Source organism: Drosophila kikkawai, chromosome 2R (assembly GCF_030179895.1).
Source record: "Drosophila kikkawai strain 14028-0561.14 chromosome 2R, DkikHiC1v2, whole genome shotgun sequence".
Classification (NCBI taxonomy): domain Eukaryota; kingdom Metazoa; phylum Arthropoda; class Insecta; order Diptera; family Drosophilidae; genus Drosophila; species Drosophila kikkawai.
This window is the reverse complement of record NC_091729.1, coordinates 8,444,785-8,466,586: the sequence shown is the minus strand read 5'-3', so window position 1 is coordinate 8,466,586 and position 21,802 is coordinate 8,444,785. Positions and strand designations below refer to the sequence as shown.

At 43.2% G+C, this 21,802-nt stretch overlaps 1 protein-coding gene across 1 annotated transcript in view; it reads left to right on the top strand.

Annotated features, from left to right (window-relative positions):
- Positions 1-21,345, top strand: part of DIP-kappa (Dpr-interacting protein kappa) — a 53,636-nt gene extending 32,291 nt beyond the window's left edge. The window contains exons 3-13 of the mRNA XM_070284701.1: positions 7,295-7,336; positions 7,525-7,730; positions 7,805-7,870; positions 7,934-7,973; positions 8,064-8,219; positions 8,297-8,425; positions 10,243-10,380; positions 13,659-13,823; positions 13,889-13,948; positions 14,898-14,984; positions 20,204-21,345. Coding sequence (XP_070140802.1) covers positions 7,295-7,336; positions 7,525-7,730; positions 7,805-7,870; positions 7,934-7,973; positions 8,064-8,219; positions 8,297-8,425; positions 10,243-10,380; positions 13,659-13,823; positions 13,889-13,948; positions 14,898-14,984; positions 20,204-20,940 — 1,826 coding nt within the window. The 3' untranslated portion in view covers positions 20,941-21,345. The remainder of the gene's footprint in view (positions 1-7,294; positions 7,337-7,524; positions 7,731-7,804; positions 7,871-7,933; positions 7,974-8,063; positions 8,220-8,296; positions 8,426-10,242; positions 10,381-13,658; positions 13,824-13,888; positions 13,949-14,897; positions 14,985-20,203) is intronic.
- Positions 21,346-21,802: the final 457 nt, after the last annotated feature.

The window sequence follows — 21,802 nt, the reverse complement described above, 5'->3', positions numbered from 1 at the left end:
GTCTACAACTATAACGTTTACATCTGGAAATCGGGACGTAGAAGGCTAAATGAAAATCTATAGCAACAGTAAAATAAAGAATGCTTAAAAATACTATCATCTCATTTGTACTCCAAGTAGCGAAAGTATTGCAAGGGTACTCTTAAACATCACCAAAGGGTATTTGATTTTAATAAACACCAACTATAAAATACTACATACATATGCAAAAAGCTATCTTAATTATGAATCAAAACCACCTTAGCGCGTATGAATAATTTTGAATACTTACCTCATTAAATTTAATCAGCCCAATTCACACCTATTTCCGACGGAGTCGTCCTCTTCCCCAGACCGCACATAACCATTTTACGGGGAATCCGACAAGCAAGGCATATGTTAAATGTCTGTACGTGCCAGGCTGAAAATGGCGACTTCATGTCTGGCAGTCCCAGTTCCCCGCCTCGCCTCCATTCCCGCCAGCGAATCCCCCTTTGCTGCCGCTGTCGACTGTCGACTGTCGACATATCTTAATTCCCATAACCGGGCAAAAGGCTGCATGAATTTCAAATTCAATTTGGCGCATTTTACATAATTTATTAAACAAAAGGCTCAACGGCAGAAACAACAAGCGAGCGTAAGAGCGGCTGAACGTTTTATTGCATGAGCGACGGCTAACAAGGCACTTGTGTCTGTGTGCGGGGGCAAGGGGCTGGTGTGCGGTTGGGTGGCGGCGGGGGGCTGTGTGATTGTGAGCAAAGCGTGGCTTTTCCGTAAATAATTTAGGTGTGAAGATTAAATCGTTGCGATATGGCTGAAATTGTTGACAACTTAATTTGTGAAGTGGTTTCTGCGGCCGGAACTGGCGCCGGAAACGCTCGTCGGCCATATCGTGGCGGCCAGCCTAGAAATATGCAGCAATCCGAGATTTAAGCGGCAAATCAAAAATGATCGCCCGGCCACTCGGCACTTAGGTCACGCAACGCGCAGGCCGGAAGACAACGCGGCGCATACGTAATCTGGGAGTGGGCGAAAAGCGGAAAGCAAAGATCCGCCATCCACGAGGCACGGCAACACCGAAGCCAATTGAATTATTGAAAAATTAACCGCCTCGCAATAAATGGAAGAAAGGCATGAAGCGCATTTCTCGGCGCGTAAGTGTGTGAAATATTGCATGAATAATGCAGCGCACTCACGAACTCACAGCCGGCTGTCGATGGCAGCACTTGACACAACTCAATTCCGTCTGGCCCCCCTACATGCAGTTTAATTGCCGTCATCTGTTTGTTAATTGCTACATAATTGTTTGAAATAAATTCACTTACGACTCACCCTGGCCCCCTTGTGTTCGCCATCTTCGTTTGGCAAGATGTCGCCGCCCGACGAAGCGCTGACGGGGCGTATACGTAACGAGCCTCGTGCAGTGCGCTTTCAGTAGCGGCCTCTTTTGATGGTCATGCAATCTGCATGTAGTTTAATTTTCGACTGTCAGCTCAGTGAGTTCGGTGAGTATCGTTTGGCAACTGAGGAAATTGAGTGAGTGGCAGCCGCATGTTTAATTCACGGCTACTGGGGAATTCGTCGCACCCAAAAGAAATACTGTTGAAGTATATCAAACACACAACGAAAAATTGGAACACAAGCTTTGCGCCATTGAAATTTTTTAGGTAAAAATATATTTTTAAGATAAGTTACGACTATTAGCTTATAAAAGAAAATTATATACAAGGCATTCTGAGCAATAAGAACAAAAATTACGTGCATCTACATTGTAGAAAGGTTTATTTTAGTATAACAAATACATAAATGTATGGAGTACTACGCTACAGTCCAAGTTTTCAATAAGAAAGCGATTCAAAGCTTGAATATACTTAGATCAAGTAAGTGCGTATAACTGCGAACCGATCTCGAATTTGTGAGAATACTTTGGAATACCTCATGTCAAAGTGGTATGGAATCAACGTTTCGACGTCAACTTCTGCCAAGCCCAGGACAAACCGACTCCCCGATTGATGACAATTCCATGAAAATCTTGTGAAGTATGCTGCTGAATCATCAATGAAAAAAATAAAGAACGGCATGTAGAAATCTTACTCTAGCACTCTCCCTCTCTCACCAATGTTGGTAAAATGATTCTGATGTATTAATAAATCATTAATTTCATGCCAATATCATCAGTAATTTATATAGAAATTTATCGATGATTTAGCAAAAAATCAAAAACTCTTTTCCTATACCATGACAAAACATAGAGTCTTGCTTTTATTTTAGATCCTACTGTTTTTTTCAAAACTATTCAGCCTCTTGTGAATGATAGGTATTCCTTCAAAACACTTCCCAATAGGCAACGTATCAGTAAAATAGAGATATAAATCGCTCTCTAGGGACACCAACACCTTTTTTATGATCTGCTTTCTCCCTCTTAAGTGAGCAAGCCGCAATTATATTTGCATAATTCCTGCTGCTTGTAATCCATTCTGCTGCGTTTGTCACAATCATTTATTTAAACGTTAAGCGCAGTCTGAGCGTGGCTGCTGGTAGGTGAAGCCCTGGCCAGCACCTAAAGGACCCCGTCATTCACTCCGCAGGAGCTGCACTGGATCCGAGGAGCTGGCACACACATAACTCACAAGGCTGGCGCACTGCAGTTGAGCTGGGGAGCTGGGCGAGTCCCCAAGCCCACGATTTGCACCCACTCCAGCTGCTCGCTGGCATGTTTTATGTTTTCGCTCACTTTCTGACACATTTTCGCACATATTTCGTCTTTATTTGCAGCTCGCTCCTGGGGGCGAGCTGACTTTGAGCTGCCACTGCAGCTGAACCTTCAGCTGGACTCGGATTTTCAGCCCTGTGCTTCCTTCGTTATGAATAATGAGTTTCGCCCGTTGCAGTGCTCATTGCCGACTTTCGACTTAATTAAAGTTCTTAATGAGTTTTCCGTCTCGCAATCGATCAGGCTGAGCCGGGGATTGAACTGCTCAGTACATACCGCCTTTATCCCGCCCTAAAAGACAAAACTTGCCGCACTATGTAGCAGGGATTTGGCTGTGCCCCACATAAGTATCTGGCCGACATGTGTACTTCGGGCCCTGTTCGAGTTCATTTGGTTGCCAAGTTGGCGGAGTGCATTCTGCCGCATCCGCAATTCGTTTTGCGGTCTGGGTCTCCTCTGTTTGCCCTGAATATATGAGTGCATATACATATTGTCGGGTAGCTATTTTACTCTGCATTCTTAGACACTTTTTCTGCGAGGCATCCCCTCTCCCTCCTCCAAGAGCATGCTGTAAGCAAATTCATGGCATTCCGCCGGCTTGGCTTTCCTGTGTCGGATTTTGTGTGAATCTGGCTGGTATTCGCTCTATGCCAAAAAGTAAACAATTTGCACAAAGCATTTCGCAGGCTGCCAGCTTTTTTACGTGCTCCTCTGTCGCAAGACTGATTAAGAGTTGCTCTTGCCCCACCTGTTGTTGGAGGCCTTGTCTTACAGTTGTCTACTATCATGAACTACTTCTATCATAATCAGAACTTTACATAAAAGTCAGTGAATAGTCTATTGTTTTAAGTCAGGCATTGGTTTAATCGGTCATGGTCAATTGGGTAATTACTTTATATTCAATTAATTAATTTAAAGGTATTACTCGACAGGTAATTAAACCCCAGCATAATCGTCTTGCTTTGGCTCTTGAGCTTCAATGCAAATAGACAATATCTTCCTTGCCCAGGGCCCCATGTCAAACGCATCCACCCACACACAGCTGCCGGGGTGCTGAGCTTGAAATGCAAACCCACAGAGTCACTGGCCACTTAATTGCATAATGACCGAGAGCCGGCATTTAATCAGCTCGTTTGTCAACAAAGTGCAAGTATAATCAGCTTGTGAGCGCTCGCAGGGTGGGCGGGGAAATTGAACTCGGAGCCCGCCGAAGATTTGCTCGCCTTGTCAAACGCTAAACTAATTACGAATACGCAATGTGATTATGGGCTTGCAGCTGATTAGGCTTCGTGGGGAGCCCGTAAGGCGCCGTTAAGTGTCCACAACGAGGCCCACTTAACAGATGCCTTAAGCCGCCATAATGACCCGCTCAAGGACCATCTGGGCGGGCCAAGAGCAGGGGTAAATCGAATAAATAAAAAAGCAGAGTGCTCGACGGCCAAATATTGTTGACATATTGCGGATTTAAAATGATTTGTGGCTGCCAATCCCCGGGAATTAAACAAATACATTTGAATAATGGCAAGCAATCAGCAAACAAAACGCAAGACTGATTGCCGGCAATAAAAGTGGACCATAAAAAGCGATAACATCATATTTATAAGCGCCGCCAAGACCCACGTCCCACGGCACCGCAATCCCCACACCCGCCAGACGATCTCCCAAGGCGGCGGAAAGCGTTGAAAGCGATTATATGCGTAAATATAAAAATGGCAAAAAGACAAATAAACGACAGTAAACGGCCAGCCAAAGTATTCCTCAAGCGCCTCTGCCCATTCCGTGTCCCCAACGACATCCCTAAACCAAAAAAAAAAACAAAATAAACAAACGGAAAAATGGCCAACAAAAATGATGGGATCATAAAAAGGGAAACCAAAGAAAAGCTCAGCCTGCACCAAAGTTACAGTGGGGTGAAAGCAGGAAAATTTCGAAATAACCCAATTGATTCTTATCGAAATAAAGGAATATCTTCCCGATATCCGAAAATCTACGAATAAATATCAAAAAAGTGTTGAAAACAAATACAAAATGGATAAAATCTGGGGAAATATCCGGATGAAGTCGAGCTTAAATTATAATATTTCTAAGTGGAACAACTTCCCTAAAATAAAATGAATTATTCTATTAATAAAATGCCTTATAATTGCCGTATTATTTCGTTGTGTTTTTATCCCTTGGATCCTCTTTTTCGATAGTGCTTCCTTAGTTAATCTTCAACTTCTTCGGTAAATTGAAATCATGTAACGTTTAATGATTATTTAAGTTTTCTTGCACTAGTAATGATTTGTATTATTTATTTTTACATCAATACCAACAATGTGACTTGTAAGCAGTAAAGTTAATAATTTATATGTACAAGGGAAAAGTTTACTCCTTTATTCAACGTTCACAACCACAGTGCCATAAGTTTATTTGCAGCCATTGCCGAAAATCGAGTAGGCGGCACGTCTGGCCAAAGTTTTCTTTTGTGCGCTCTTTGTTTATGACGACCATTTGGTGTGTGGAGGCCTTCGAGATAAGGCTGGTGAATGGAAAGGTGAAGGCTGCTCCTTTACCTTTCCCCCGTGTCCTGGCCCAGTGCAGATGGTCTGCTTTAATGCCGCCAATAACGTGGAAATGCGCCTTGCAGTCTGCAGCCCGCACAGCAAGGCTTAAGCACTAAGCCAGTCCATTAACCTGGCCTTTAAAGGGCCTAGAAGTATGCCAACGTTTTCAGTTTAAAATAAATATAGAAACGTAGTCAAATAATACAACAAAAATAGCTTAGCAAATTTGCTTTCAGCTAAACGTTGATTTTTAAATGCAGGGTAGAAGTAGAATGTATGTACAAGTATGTAGAATCTTACCTTTTCAAATTATTTCTAAATTTTTATTTTAAGAGTCCATTCTCTCGTGCGAATCTATGCGATGTTGAATCTATTACTAAAATGTATATAAATTCTTTCACTAGTTGAAAGAACTTTGTTTTTCTGTAAACTGGAAATAGGGTATCGTATCGTCCATCCTGGCCGAAGAACGCAATCGTGCTCACAGGGCAGACCCATTGAAAGTGGCTGGCACTTTTCAGCTCTGGCATTTCCAGCCGCGTTTTGTTTGCACAAAGCTCAAAAGGCGGTTTGGGGCTGTTGGTCGAAGGTTTAGGGGGCTTTGGCGCGGAGTTTGCCGCCGTCCAGCCTGATAAATTGAATGGTCAGTTGCGTTTGCACAAAGAGAGCGGGCTGGGGCAGGCGGTTCCGTAGGCCTTTGCTCGTGCCGGACTAGCGGAATCTCGGACGGCAGGTAGTGAATGGAACTCTGACTGATTACCTGACTCGCGACTAGGGACTCCAGGCCCGTGTGTCACGTGAGCTTTGTTTGCGAAAGTAACTGAGCACCAAATGGGAGATAAAAATTTAAATGTCAATTGCCAGGACCCCTTGCCCAGAGAGCACATTTAGGTCGGGGTATTTTATTTATTTATTCCTCCAGGACCAAAGAGTCAGGGACAAATCCGACGACGACGATGAAAGGCCGCTCATTAAATTGCAAAGGATAAAGGAAACTACATTCAAATGGCTGAAATCTGCAGAGTGCAGCCCGGCGGGGTGAACATGAAAAACAGAGGAAGGACAACTGACAGCAAAAACGCCAGCTAAACTGGGCGAAAAACGTGCTAAAACGTAAATCAACGGCGAAAATCGTGTTGAGCTTTTTTTGTAGCTGAAAAGGCATAAACAGCAGCTGCTCCAGGAGAAGTGAAGTTGAAAAGTGCCAGCACAAATGTCAGATGCGCCGGGGGAGTGGGAGGACGATGGCGGCCAATGCCCGGTGGCAGGAAGCGTTAGCAGTTGTCCAGATGAAAGGAAAGAAGCCGGCCCGGCCCGGCTGGAGCGAACGTAATTCAATATGCGGCGCCGTGTTAAAAGCTGTAAAAATGCTTAAGCGTTTTTCAATTTACCAGTTTTATGTTACGGACAACGCTTGTAGCGCCCTTCAAAGCGAATGCGATTTGCTGCCAACTCGAATTTCTTTAACTCTGGCGAAACTCATTTGTAAAGTGTCTGTTCAGGACGGGAAAAGGGGCAAGGACAAAGGCGGAGATTTGTCTGTAAAAGCAAAATATACTCAAATATTTTCCCATTTCCCAAAACTTGGAGAGAAAACACTTGGACTCTCATGCTAAACAGTACACCTCGGTGTGGCATTTTTACAAAGTTTTTATTTGGAAAAGTTCCCCCCATAACCTTTCACCTCTTAGAGCCAAATTGCTGCCACGCTGGAGCAGGAAAAGTTTCGGTGCAAACGGGGAAAATGCCAACGCTGCCAGAAACAATTAAACTTGAACTTTTGTCATAGAACGAGTGCAATAAATGAAACTAAAAACACAAATCTGAGAGCGCAGCCATTTGTGCCGTATCAGCAAAACATGGCGACAGTCGCCATTGCAGCCTGTCCCCTGTCCAGGGCGAAGTTTTGTTGGCGTGGCTAATTAATTTTTATTTATTAGTTCCCACACGGGTCGGGCGGACGCAATTCGGTTTTCTAATTATATAAATTCGCCGGTGGGGAGGCAAAATTAATTAAACGTTCTAACGCTCTCAATTTCACTCCTTTCTCCTGCAGGCAAGCACACGCGCCTGGACACGCAGCAGACGGCACAGGAAGGTAATTAATATGGTCGAATTCCTCCTCTTCCGAGGGTCACACGGGACGTATGCGCAATGTGCCGCAGTGCAGCAAGGCCGGGACTGGGGGAGAAATCTGCAAAATGTCTCGACGGGTTCCCCTTCCTGAACAGTGAAATCAGGGCCAGGCTGAAAACAAAAAGAACCCATTCGAACTGTCTCTTTCAGATTCCGACTTTCCACGCTTCGCGGAGCCGATTGCCAATGTCACCGTCTCCGTTGGCCGCGATGCCCTCCTGGCCTGCGTGGTGGAGAACCTCAAGGGCTACAAGGTGGCCTGGGTGCGGGTGGACACGCAGACGATCCTGTCCATCCACCACAACGTCATCTCGCAGAACAACCGCATCAGCCTGACCTACAACGACCATCGATCGGTGGGTGTAGCCTTAGGGCGAAGCAGGAGTTTCTTTGTATATATATTGGACTTTTTTAAACTCTGTTCTTACAGTGGTACCTGCACATCAAGGAGGTGGAGGAGACGGATCGCGGCTGGTACATGTGCCAAGTTAACACGGTGAGCTGAAATACTTTTGCATGTGACTGCTGGAACGGTAGCTAATCTCTCTATTCCCGCCAGGATCCCATGCGCTCCAGGAAGGGCTACTTGCAGGTGGTGGGTGAGTACTGAAACTAATCCAGGCCACTGGCCATTGGCTGCGCTGCTGACCCCTAGTGACCCTTGGCCTTTGCCTCTCGCTTCCGGACAGTTCCCCCGATGATTGTCGAGGGAATGACCAGCAATGACATGGTGGTGCGAGAGGGTCAGAATGTCTCGCTGATGTGCAAGGCACGTGGCTATCCGGAACCCTACGTCATGTGGCGCCGCGAGGACGGCGAGGAGATGCTAATTGGCGGGGAGCATGGTAAGCGACCCTATTCCGCCGCACTGCTCTCGGCTTAACGTGGTCCCTTTCTCCCCCATCCCCTCGAATTCCGACAGTGAACGTGGTTGACGGCGAGCTGCTGCACATCACCAAAGTGAGTCGCCTGCACATGGCCGCGTATCTGTGCGTGGCTTCCAACGGAGTCCCGCCATCGATTAGCAAGAGGGTCCACCTGCGTGTGCAATGTGAGTAAATGTCTAGAGTTAACGTTTATCCACGGACAGTGCTACCCTTCGACCCACTGAGTGACCCAAATTAGTAGACCACATCGGCCTAGGAAGAGAGGAAAGGGTTGGGACTCTAATTAGGACAACAAAAGCGAGATTAGTAAGGAACTGGGGAGTTACAGACAACTCATCTGTAAAGATTCTTCACTAAAGAACTTGTATTAGGTATAAATAAATATCTGCCCTTCTCAGAGCTATACACAACAGTAGTTATTCGTAAAAACTTTGAAAATTTATAAATATAAAAGCTGCTTTAAAAAACTTTCTGTTCAAACATTACTTCCATATAAAGCTTACTGACAAGTTTAAGTGTCCTTGAAGTATTAATCTGTAAATGTAAGGGGGTTCCCATCAAAGTACTCCACTTAAAAGCTACAAACAACAGTAGTTTTTTGATGCTTGGCCACGCAAAAGGGAAATTTCAGAAATATCATAAAATCCATTTGGGGCTCAGCACTTTTGGAATATTTATAACCAGTTCAGGAGAGGAGTGAAATGGCAGCCGGCAATGGAAAATGTGGCAGTGACGGCAGCTGGACTCAATGCGTTAAATATACAAAACAAGCCGACGATCCGTCCCTCCGATACATGTGGCCAATGCAGTTTTTGGGGCAATAACCGCAACGCGTCCTCAGCATTCGCATACAGACGAGATGCAGATGCAGGGCCTGGCGAACCCCCTTGGCCGAAAATCGACCGAAAGCTGCAGTCACGTTAAATTAATTTACCTGTGGAAGTTTGTAAGTGCGTGTCCCATGTCCTGGGGCTGCCTGCCATAGAGATGGGCAGATGACCTGACTTTATAGCTTAACTTAAAAGCCTCGAAATAACTCACTGACTACTTTAGAAACTGAATTAAATTGTAGCTCTATAAGTATTACTACTCTTCGTCTTAAATATCGCTGAATCTTTAGTTTATAAATTCCAGAAATCTATACTTTTAACAGGCAGATTGAGGCTTAAAAACTAAATATTAATTCAGAAATAATAAAATATTAATGTTGCTAAACATTTCATTTTTAGAAAAATCTCAGTTATAGGAGGTATACAAATTCTTTTTGCCAAATCCTCTTGTTGCCTTCTCCCACCTCTAGTACTGAGCTCATTTCGCTTTGTTTGCTGGCGTTTGTTTGTTTGTTTGCTCGTCGGCAGGTGTTATTTTGTGCCCCCGTGATGTGTGCGTGGCCAAAATGCGTTCACCGTTCGCAGAGCTGCGCTGTTTTTGTTGTTACTGGCGGCCAACTCCCGCACACAGCCGCTTTCCTCAGTATCAACAGTGGGAACAAAAGCTATTTACGCACACACGCCCCGCATACACACTCCACGCACACCCCACACACGCCCTGCCGAGATGGACGGAGCCGCAATCACTCGCTCCCAGGCTCACTTTTAATGACTGAGTGCATTTTAATCCAAAAACAGTTTGTAAACTCACGTAAAATGGAATGCAAAATTTATCGGGGGCCCGTAAAGCTGATGTAAAGTCCGTGACGAGTACGGACAATGGGTTGGGTTCCGGAAAAGGCATGCATGCTTTTTCGGGTGTTGAGAAAACAATATAGTAACGAGTTTTGGGAGGAAAATGGAGTGAATATAGCCGATTTCAGGGAAATGGAACTCCAGTTGTGAGTGCTTGCTACTAAGTGGTCTGAGGGTTTATTCTGCACACCATTTTAGCAAACGTGAGGTTGTTTTACGAGATCAAATCTGGCGTTATAATGTAACTAAAACCCAATACCTTCAAGTTTTTCTAAAGTATCGCCCTTCTTTCACAGTTCCGCCGATGCTCTCGATACCCAATCAGCTGGAGGGAGCCTATGTGGGTCAGGACGTGATACTGGAGTGCCACACGGAAGCCTACCCAGCATCGATCAATTATTGGACCACGGAGCGCGGCGACATGATCATATCCGGTAAGTCAACGCAGCAACTCACCCGAGCTGACCATGGCTTACACTCTGTTTCGTATCAGAAGTAATGGGTGTAAATTAAATGAAGTTGAAGAGCCGCATTTACGCTCTGGAAAGAGCTTGCATATGAGCTTACAATGTAATCAGCATGCGGACCAGCGGTTCAGACTGCTCCGCTTAAGTCCGGTCGCCGGAAAATTGTCAGGCGAAATGCCAAACAGAGAGGGAGAATGAATACTCGCTTCAGTGGCGAACGTGAAAACCCCGAGTGGAGCTCAACCCATTTATTTCGTTTCCACTTGCGAGGAGGTTTCCAGTGAATGTTGATGCGGTGTTCTTTTTTATTGTACTCTGGCAGCTTCATGTCCCTTCGTCCCGCAGTGGTCCGTCGTAAAATGCGTTGCTCATACGCACTGTGCGCCGGGCTTAACGCAGAGACATTGTGGCATTGTGAACTGCGCTGCCTTAAAGCGTGTCGTCTTTACGAGATAACGTTTTCACAGTTTTCACACTTTTCACTGGATTGACATCTGACAGTTCATAAGAGCGAGCCGAAAAGTTGAAATCAGTCAAAAACAGAACCAACATATGTCAAAACGATCTGATTCTGCAAGCAATCTGACACGTTAAAAGCCTTCTGGGACTTGAAAATATCTTTAATTTCTTTAAATTTCTCTTAAAACCACATACGGCCTACGAAATTATGGGTAAAAATGGATTTTAATTATAATTTTGGTCTAAAAAACGTACAATTAACACCAAAAGAAAACAGAAAACATAGCAAAAGATATTTTCCTTGATATGTAGGTCATATGCTGTTGAACTGAATTCAAAATATAGTTATTAATTGCAATATTTTGGAATGAACATCAGCCAGATCTAGAGTGGGTTGATGACCTGGGCAGGCACCTTAAATTTCCGATAGATCAACTTTTAATATTGTTTTCTCTCGACTTTATAACTTGACTTTTATATTTTAAAATGGTATTTTGATTACTTTATTACCAAAAGACTATGGTTGGGAGCTCCGCTATGAAACCAAGTGTACATTTTAAATATTTAAATGAACAAAGCCGATGTAACACAGTGTAAGCAGAAAACTAAATACACATTGAATTTAAATAGTCAAACATGCTGAATAACACACTTGATGCACTGAAAATGGGCAATGTGAAAATTAAATACATGGTTCGAGATCGATGCAGAGCGAAAATTAAATAAAAAGTCGAATACCAGCGGAAAATTCTATTTTCAGCGGAAATTATTTTAACATAACTGGCAGGCATATGCGGGAGAGATTGGTAAATGTGCACAGCAAAATGCGTCTAAATGATGCTGCACACATGAACTCCATGTCGGAACTCATAATTCCCCGTCAATGTGGCTAAATAGTATTGTGGGCATGCCACCCACAGATATGCTTTTATAATGGCAGCACATTTTTAATGGCATAATGTTATGTCTTTCCTTTAAATTTAAATGCAAAAATGGTAAACCAATAACCAAATTTAACTCTGTTGTATTTACTTCTCTCTTTAATTAACAGAGCAAGAAAATATTTCGAATTATAAATGGAATGTCTGTACAATATATAAAGTACTAACCGAAACCTCGGAATCCATGTTGCCGTGAGGCACAAACCTATGCAGTATAAGCAGAGCCCATGACTCATTGATGGCAACCTATATGCATAAAAATTGAGCTATATATATACCAGCCTTTGAAGGACTGCCATTCGGTTCCATTTTATGCTTAAATGTCACTTTGTTTGTTCGATAAGGAAGAAGTCGCCGGCTTAGGCGTAGCTCTGGGCAAAATTATGGCCAGGATTTAGCTGGCCGAGGTAGAAAAAGTGAGACGGAATATGACATTTGCTATGCACACACGCACAGGCGACAAACTGAGGGAAATGCGAAGCAAGATATAAGATATGAAGGCAGCGGCCATGATGTATGGCCAACAGACACCAAAAGTTTGGGTAATAAATTTTAAGCGCTTTCGCATAGAGTTCTATATAGCTGTCTATGAACTGGAACGAGAGTAGTTTCAAAAGAATAGCACTATTGTTTATACATATTCTTTTTTTCTTTTAAAAGTCTGTATAAATGTGTACACATTTGGGGTAAATTATTGCGTCTGCAAAATATAGTTATCTCTGGTGGAGTTTTCTCGGCTGAACTAAAGAAATCTTAAGTTTTCGAGAGGGTTTTAAACTAGAACTCAGAAAAAAGGTTAAACTCGTTTCAATATAGAAGATCTTGTTCTAGGATTTAAGCCCTTAATTCTCTTTTTGAAATATCCTAGATAGTGCAGATGTTGAAACGGCCCTCGTACGTCTACGACACATGCCGTATGTCATAGCCATACAGCATATATGTATATGGCCTGCAGGACAGGCAATCCTACAAACAGTTCAAGAAACCGAAACTTTCGTTTAATGCGGCTGGCATTAAAAGTATAAAGTTCCTCGGAAGACGTGGCAGGCAGGGAAAAGAATTGCTGCCGCCGATGATTATGAGAAAAATTATATATTTGCGTGTCAGAGGAACTTACATGTGGCCCCGCGGATAGTCGTGGCACGGGATAGCTGAAAAAGTATCACAAAAGGTGACTGGGGCTATAAAAAGAAGCCGCGAGTGCGGGTCACATGCAAGTTGGGAGCCGCAGGGAAAATTGTTTTTCCCCATTGTTGCCCAAGAAAGAAGCGGGAAAAACTAAAGACATTTGTCACAAATACACACATGCATGTACAAGGGACAACATGACGTATGGGTAACATGCGATATCGCCTTACAATGCGCCAAACAATCAAAGTGAAATTAAGTTTATATATTTAATGCTACTTACTGTCAGCCGGCAGTTGCCCAAAAAGCAGCCCAACGGCAGCGAGCCCAATACGAAATGAAACGAGCCGAAATGGAACGAAATTAAAGCCGCAGCCAGCCAGAGAACAAAAGTTTTTCTTTTAGATTTTCACTGATTAATGAGAAAAGTTTTAGTCGGCGACGGCAATGGAAATAGCTGAGGAACTGCGCCAGTTTTAATTACACACACACTCTGATGGTGGCAGGGGGAGGCAGGGGCGGGGGCGAGGGTATAATTAGTTGGAGTCTCGATTGGGAAAGCGACTCACTTCACTGCCCATAAGCAGCACTAAAAACAGCTCCGACCGCCCCCTGCAGGTGACATTAATTAATTGATTTTCCCCATACATATTTTCCAGGCACAGAAATTGTCACTGTAAATTATAGCACACTTTTCCGCATTTTTCGCACTTGCAGACACCTCGCGGGCCGGCGATAAATACGAGACCACATCAACGGTCAGCGGTTACACAAAGTACATGAAGTTGAAAATACGAGCCGTGGGCCCCAACGATTTCGGCACGTATCGCTGTGTGGCCAAGAACTCGCTGGGAGAGACGGATGGCAACATAAAGCTCGATGGTAGGAGCTCGACTCGAGCCGAATGAAATTTAACTCGAATGCAAACTAATATCGTACACTTTCAGAAATGCCAACGCCCACCACGGCCATAATTTCCGAGATGGCCCTGCTGAATCGCAGCTACGGTAAGAGTCAATTAGTTAACAAACATGAGGGCGTTTTTTGTTAAAGCGTAAACTAACCCAGAGCTACAGAGTTCATTAGGTCCGGTTCATAGCCATTCGATCAACTCCCTAATTGAATAAATATCAGCCACAAGCATCACAGCACATTTTTTGCCTGCTCATGAATTATGTAATGCAATAATGGGGTTTTAATTTTATGCACTGCAAAGCACAAAATCACAGTCAGCACTACACATTGAAGTGGCCCACGAGAGCACATAAAATCATATCAGCCATTAAAGTCAACTTCATCGATAGGCAGTTCAGGCGAAAAACTATCAGGAGAAGCCCCAAAAACTAAAACACGAAGGTACTTGGTATGTTTTCACCTTGCCCCAAGCCCAAAGAAATAGCTTTTGGCTTTCGGCCCGTCTAAATGAAGGCGATAAGCGGGCCAAAATTGCAGTAATCAACGCAAATAGCCAAAAACACAGGACGTGGCGAAACAACAGCACATATGACCGCACCACATTCCTCATCCATCGACCCCACCTCGAATCGAGTCCATCAAGTCAAAGTTGCATGCAGTTTCTGTTTTCCTTTCGCCCCCCAGTTGGTTTTCCTTTGGCTGTGGCGCCCCTTCTAAATGCAAATAAATGCGAAATTAAATAAAAATACCCTAGCATACAATTACCGCTGGCATCTGTGCAAATGTGTATAACTAAATTTCATTCTGTATGGTTTCTCTCTTTTTTTTGGCTCCGAAACTTCCCTCCATTTGAATATATCTTTCATGTTATGCCCTCTCCAACCAACAACCAACTACAACAACCACCGCCGACAACAACAAAAACAACAACCGCCCCATTCACGAACCGTGCTATCCCGATCTCTCCCTGAAATACACACCTCGGCCGTGTGCTGACTGATGCTTGCTGCATAAAATTAAAAACATCTAAAAAACATAAAGATGCCAAGAGACGTCATAGAAATAAATTTGACGCGGGCAACACTCTGCCTGATTATGGGGTTGAGGAGTGGCGTGACGGTGCCCAAGGTAAGTACTACATCTCCTCGTGCACATTGCCCCGAGAACAGCGTTCATCTGTCCCAGGCATTGGTGGTGCAGCCTGCCCCTTTATCCTTTATCCTGCCATCTTTGGCTCAGTGGCATTTTATGGCCGGGCTGAATTTATCACTATATTTCTGTTTTGTCCATAATTTGCATTTGTGCCTCCTCGCGAAGTCAGCGTGTTGCACTTTCCTTTCATGCCTTTCATACCTGAAGTGCGCCGCCGTGTGATCCCATAATTTGAATGCTCTTCACATTTTCCTTGGCCGAAAACTTGGACTGCGCATAATGCGGCCCCAAGTGTTTAGCACAAAGGTTAAAAATTAATTAAACTTTCCGTTCTGTGCGGACTGACTTCTGCAGTTCCCGCGTTCCATAACAAATTGCACTTGCTGCTGCCGGCATCTTAGACTCGGAGGAACAGCAATAAATACGGCTTATAGCGCCATAACTTGGGCAAACAAAGAACACGAATTTGTAAAAGCGGGGTAGAGAAGCTGAAAAGGTCATAAAATATTTTATTTTTCGGTGGTAATCAACACGGATTGATTTAGATTTTGGAACTTGTTGGTAAAATATACAATTCTTTATTAGACTCTCATCACTAATTAGGAGTTTCACTAAAATCCAATTTTAACAAGAAAGGAAGCTAACTTCGGCACGCCGAAGTTTGTATACCCTTGCAGATTGGTTTTCATATTTATATCATAAATTATAATGCCGAAAACAGACACTACACAGAGTTTCATAACATTTTACCTATACTTATTATGTTTACAGTTTGACAGTTACAGTTTTACATTCCCAGTTTTACATTTTCTCTACATCTACCGATCGGTTTATATGGCAGCTATATGATATAGTTGTCCGATTTTTATGAAATTTATACCAAAATTCTATAACAATAAAAAAAGCCTATATCTCAGAGTAGATACAAATACGTTGAAAAACAACGAAGCTATAATTTTTTTCCTATTAATTTCCCGATCGTTCATATGGCAGCTATATCATATAGTCGTCCGATTTTCATAAAATTTTTACCAAAATTCAGAAATAATATAAAATGGCCATATCTAAAAAATGGTGCAAAAATATTGAAAAACAGCAAAGTTATATTTTTTTTTCTAAAAATTTATCGGACATTTGTATGGCAGCTATATGATATAGTCGTCCGATCCGGCCCGTTCCGACATATATAGCAGTGAGAGTATATAGAAGACTATATGCAAAGTTTCATTCAGATAGCTTTTAAACTGAGGGACTAGTTTGCGTAGAAACGGACAGGTGGACAGACGGACAGACGGACAGACGGACAGACGGACAGACGGACAGACGGACAGACGGACAGACGGACAGACGGACATGGCTAGATCGACTCGGCTGTTGATGCTGATCAAGAATATATATACTTTATAGGGTCGGAAACGTCTCCTTCACTGCGTTGCAAACTTCTGACTGAAATTATAATACCCTGCAAGGGTATAAAAATGGCAGAAAGCCTATTAAAATTTGGCTTTCAAGTCCAGATAATCCCATAAAAGCTCCATTTAAACATTCGCTCTAAAGCAGCAAACGGAAATTTAAAAACCGTTTAATTAAAGTGCCAGTGTAAAAACAAAATATTGAAAATAAAATGTACATAAATGCACTTTATTCCATTTCCAATTGCAATCGAGGTTAGACATTTAACCCGTTGCTGTCGCTTCGTGTTTGCGGTTCAGTGTTGATCCCTTCTGTTGCAAGTCAAATACTTTTTGCAGCAATAAAAACGACATCGAGCGGTAAACGCAACAGCAACAGCAACGGGAACAACAAGTGGGGAACAGCAATAAAAACTAGCGACATTGTTGATTGACACTGACATTCTGGCGATGGCGGCGACAAAGTCCATCTGGCTGCAAATCTACCCAATGTTTGCGAATGAGACTCTAAGCGGAGGTGCGGGAGGGCACACATCCTGTTGCATACGCTTTATGGGCTGTCAAATTTGGCGGCTAAACGACCTCCGGATATGACAGTGACTGTAAGTACACACAGAGAACAGGGCACCGACCGCAGCCGGCAAATTAGCCATAAACATTGGCTTTTCAAATTTTCTGCCATCCGCTCTTAATCCTTATTGAATTACCAACCGAAACAACCAACTTGAATTATTCGGTTTCCCTTTTTTCGGTCTTATTTCCACTTGTGTTTATTGCATTTAAAATGCAATTATTTAAGGCACGCGTCCGTAAAATGCCGTCCAACCGACTGCACTAATGAACTGAAGCCCGAACTGGCCCAGAGGGGCGCGGCGCCCATCCCCGATCCTGGCCAGGGTCCTGGATCCGGAGGCATTCGTGCATTGCAAGCAGCCAAATGGGAGAAAAGCGGAGAATGCAAAAAAGAACAGACAAAATGTCTGCTCATTGTGGGAGAGTCTGCCGGTGGCAGAGCCCGGGTATCTGGGCGTCTGGGGAAGGGTTGGGTTCGAAAGGATTTTCTCTTGGAGGGCCGTTGACTTTATTGATTCAACATTGGACTTTGGTGCTTCAAGTTTTAGGCATCGCTCGCGGCGCAGACGAACAGCTTAATGAAGAGGCTTAGCCAGAGATGCAATTAGGGGATGATTTGGGCAAGAAATCTAAGGAGCCGTTCAAAGGGAGTTTATGAAAAGGACACTGTGATGCACTATCGAGTGCCATAAGGCCCATAAACACATGACTAATGAATTATGTGCCTTTGCTTTGATTAAAATATTCCCTAAAAGAGTCAAAATGTAATGTTCTCATTTTAAGTATCTCTAAATTCCTTTTGTGATTACATTTTTAACAGAGAAAACACTAGAAACTAAAGCATAACAATTGAAATGTTTTTGAATTAGGAGAAGTTCAACTAAATTGACGACTTTATAACCTTTAAACTTTCTGCTTTCAAAAATTTAAATAAACTCAAAAATATTCTAAAACTCCAACTGTAGGCATGTTGACAGAAATATACATTTATTTTAATACGAGAACTTAAAATAATATTGGCATTCCATATTTTATTCAAAACAAAGGGCAGGCAAAGTGTGCCACAAAATCCCGATGGGAAATGCTTTTTTGATTGATTGTCGATTGGCAGTTTCGACGTTGATTTCTCCACGAATCGTCGCGGCTTATAAATAAAATATCAAAAAGGTACGAAGCAAAACAGCCGAATGGCAAAAAGGATGTGACAAAACAAAAACCGGGCCAAAGCGGAAATATTTATTGCCTCGCATCAAATGAAATATGCCATCAAAATCGTCTGGCTGTCGCAGTGACACCTTTCCCATGTGCTCTCAATCAGGCGTGAATGCGGGCCACGACTCCAGCTTTCTCCTTCCGCCCCCTCTCTATGCCGCTGACATCAGTCAAATGCCAAGGGGAATAGGTGGCACATTTTTACCAGGTCTTTAAGCAGCAGCCAAAGATAAACACTCCCAGGCAGGCTGCCATCCAACCATATGCGGGTCGGAACTTGGGGGATTTCCGCTGGAAACACTTTTGAAGTGGGCTTATGGAATCGGAAGGATTCCCCAATGATTCTGTTCGCATCGGGTACTTAGCTAAATGATTTCCTTATGCCTTATAGCCCATCTGTAAGCACTGCGAAAATATCAAAGCAATAGTTTATTTTATTTTTTACCTTAATAAAAATAAATATAACTTGTCCAGAAAAATGCCAAATAAAAGCCTATTCAACTGGCTTTAAGTTCGCACTTTGATTCGGTAGATAGTCCCATAACTTTTCGCAGACAATTCAATTTCGTTTTGGGTGAACGGATTGGAGTGGTCTGCCTGCTTGGCTTAACTCACTCCCGTTGTGTGGCATCTATCACTTTATATTTATGACTCTGACTGATCCCGCGCACACAAAAATCGATTCAGAGCCAGGGGAATGTTCTCTTAAAGGCCAATTTGCGGTTATTTATGGGGTCAGCTGACGAAAAGCCAAGCGCCAAAAGATTAAAAGCAGATAAAATATATTTAATAGCCCCCAAAGGCCGGCCCCTCGCAGGCCCACTCACCCGCAACAAAGAACTTTCACCGTGGTCGAGTACCCAGGAGGAGTGCAAATTAGAGGGAAATTAATGGATAGCTCCAATTAGTGGCGGATTTTTGAAGTTGATGTGATTATTACTCTGTCCCCAGCCCCAGTTTCGGCTTAAATTCAAACTCCGTGTATCTGCGGTACATCAGCCATTGACGTGCGGTCAACAAAGTGCGTCCAATGACGTGCATAAAAACCAACAGAGGGAAACAGCCACAAAGGCACTCAATCAGCCGGAGACAGCGGCCCACAAAGAACAGTGAAATATTGTCAAGTAATCGCTGTCCGAAGGCTCCCCCCAAGCCTTGACGTTGCGAGGAAGTAACATACAACGACGAGTCCTTGTAAGCCGGTCCAAAGTGGTGGTGTTCGAACACCAGTCAGAAGATACAGGACAGCTATAGTCTACAGTGGAATACACTGTCATCTCTTAAGATTCTATGAACATGCAAAATTCCTCCATAGTTTTCTATCATTCTATTAAATAATGTTGTTTTACTTATGAATTTTTCAAGTGATTTCTAAGAGCAAATGGCAAGGAGTTAAGCTTTCCCTAGGGGCTATTTAAGACAGTTACTGCAGGACGCTTTCTTAATTGTCATTTTAAGTTCTGAACTCTGAAAAGATAGAGTTTAAAGTAAAGGATGTGGTTTTTCTGTGTCTACATACCTTCGAAATTAGATTAAGTTTTTACTACAAATTCTTTGTGCACATAAAAAGTTTGCTTCTTTAAAAATATTAGTAATTCATGTTAATAAAAAAATACTCAAAAAATGGGTCTCGCTTTCATTCAAACCCCTAATCCAACCTGTGGTCTGTTATCCGTTTCACCGAATGTTAATGGACGATTGGCTTGAACAAAATCAATAAATAAACCAGCCCGAGAACGCACTCAACAAACTATTTCATGCACAGCATACTTTAGGGCAGGGGAGAGTAATTTTCTTTAATGCCACCCGAAACCATTTCCAATCCCACGTCTACAGCAGCCCCCTGATAATAATGTATCCAGCGCCGGTTTTGGGGCTCGTCGAACGCACAAAATAAATGAAAACATAAACCCGACTAACCAAAAAACTGATTACTACATGCCACCCTCTCTTTCTCTCTCTGTCTTTCTCTCTCTTCCTCTTTTTGTGCTCCCACAGGCAACCATGCTGGGAACAATGGCGATAACAATCAAACGCCCGTGCGTAATCCGCCCGGAGCATTCCACAATTCTGCAGGCTCACTGGCGCAGCATAATCTACTTGCTAAAATAATGCGCGGCATTAAAACGCAATCATTTGGGATTTTCAAACGTTTATCGAGCGCTCTGCCGACTCTGCCGGCGGCGCAGCACTCGCTCTGGCTGTCGACATTATCGCTGGCATCGCCGGGTCGGTGGCGTATGAGTAATACGGAGGACCGGCCCAATTCACCGGAGACCGTTGTCAACAGCGATAGCACCGCGCTGGCTGGATGCTGGGAGAGCAGAAGCTATAGCGGCGGCAACAATATCGCCACCAGGCCGCCATTGTGGGCGCGGCCATCGCGCATATTTCACATTGCTCATACGCCGTGTGGCGCGTCAACGCAGCATTCGCAATGCCAACGCCTATGCGAACGCCAGTGGCAATGGCTATGGAAGTGGCAGCGGCAGTGGCAGTGGCAATGGCCAATGCTCATTTGCATAGTAATATTGGCTGGCTGTTTTGTTCGGTTGCTGCCAATGCCGCTGCATTTTATCGGCCGCCACATCGCCCCATTTTCTATTAGCACAACGCACAGGCATCATTTAATGTGCACATTTTGGGCCACTCGTGGTAATAAGGTTGTCGCAAAATACACCGCACTGAGCAGAGCTCCGCCAAACCCACTCCCAGTACGAAAGTTTTCAAGATGAAATCAAATAATTGCAAAGGCAAAAAGGAACTCATTTGGGGCACAAGAGCAGCTTGGAAAATAGAATCAAACCGTGGCCAGGACAAGGACGAAAACTGCTACGAAGGCACAGAAAACTCAGTCTGGACAACTGCAGCGGCGAGTATACATACAAACACACACGGATACATAGAATTAGGGATAGATATGTTTATATTAGAGCGTAAAATGAAAATCGTGCTAAAAAAAAAAGCTGGTAAAGAACGCCAGTTGATTGCGAGCAGCCAAGAGCATAAAGGCGAATCGATATGGGTAAGGAATAGTCGGAACAACACTCGTAGCTATCAATATCAAAATAAACAAACAGAGCATATGAAATATACCATGTAGGTACCTACAATTTTACAAAATTGACTTTACTTTTAAGATGCCCTAGTAAAATATTAATTTCTAAACTTTATTTTGACTCTGATGAGCCAGTTTAAATTGTTTCTAGACTTTCAAGCCCCCTTTTTTCCACATCAATTGTAGGAAAGAGACACTATTTTGTTAAAGCAAACATGTGTCCGCCATAATAGCTCCAATTAAGTGGAAATAAATTGATTATGGACTAAAAATAATATATATTATATAACTATGGAACGAAGCGGAAAAAACGGTTAATCAAATTTGCATTTAGATGAAAGTATTTACGCATACCCATACCTAGCGAATTTACATAGTAAATTTAGCAGAAATTTAACATAAGAACTGAGAACGGTAAAAAGTGTGAACCACAAAATAGCAAAGCAAAAAGTGTTGAATTAACTTATTTATTGAATGTATAAAGAACCCCCTCGGCATAATTGATATAGGCACAAAGCAAATTAAACTGTTTACGAAAT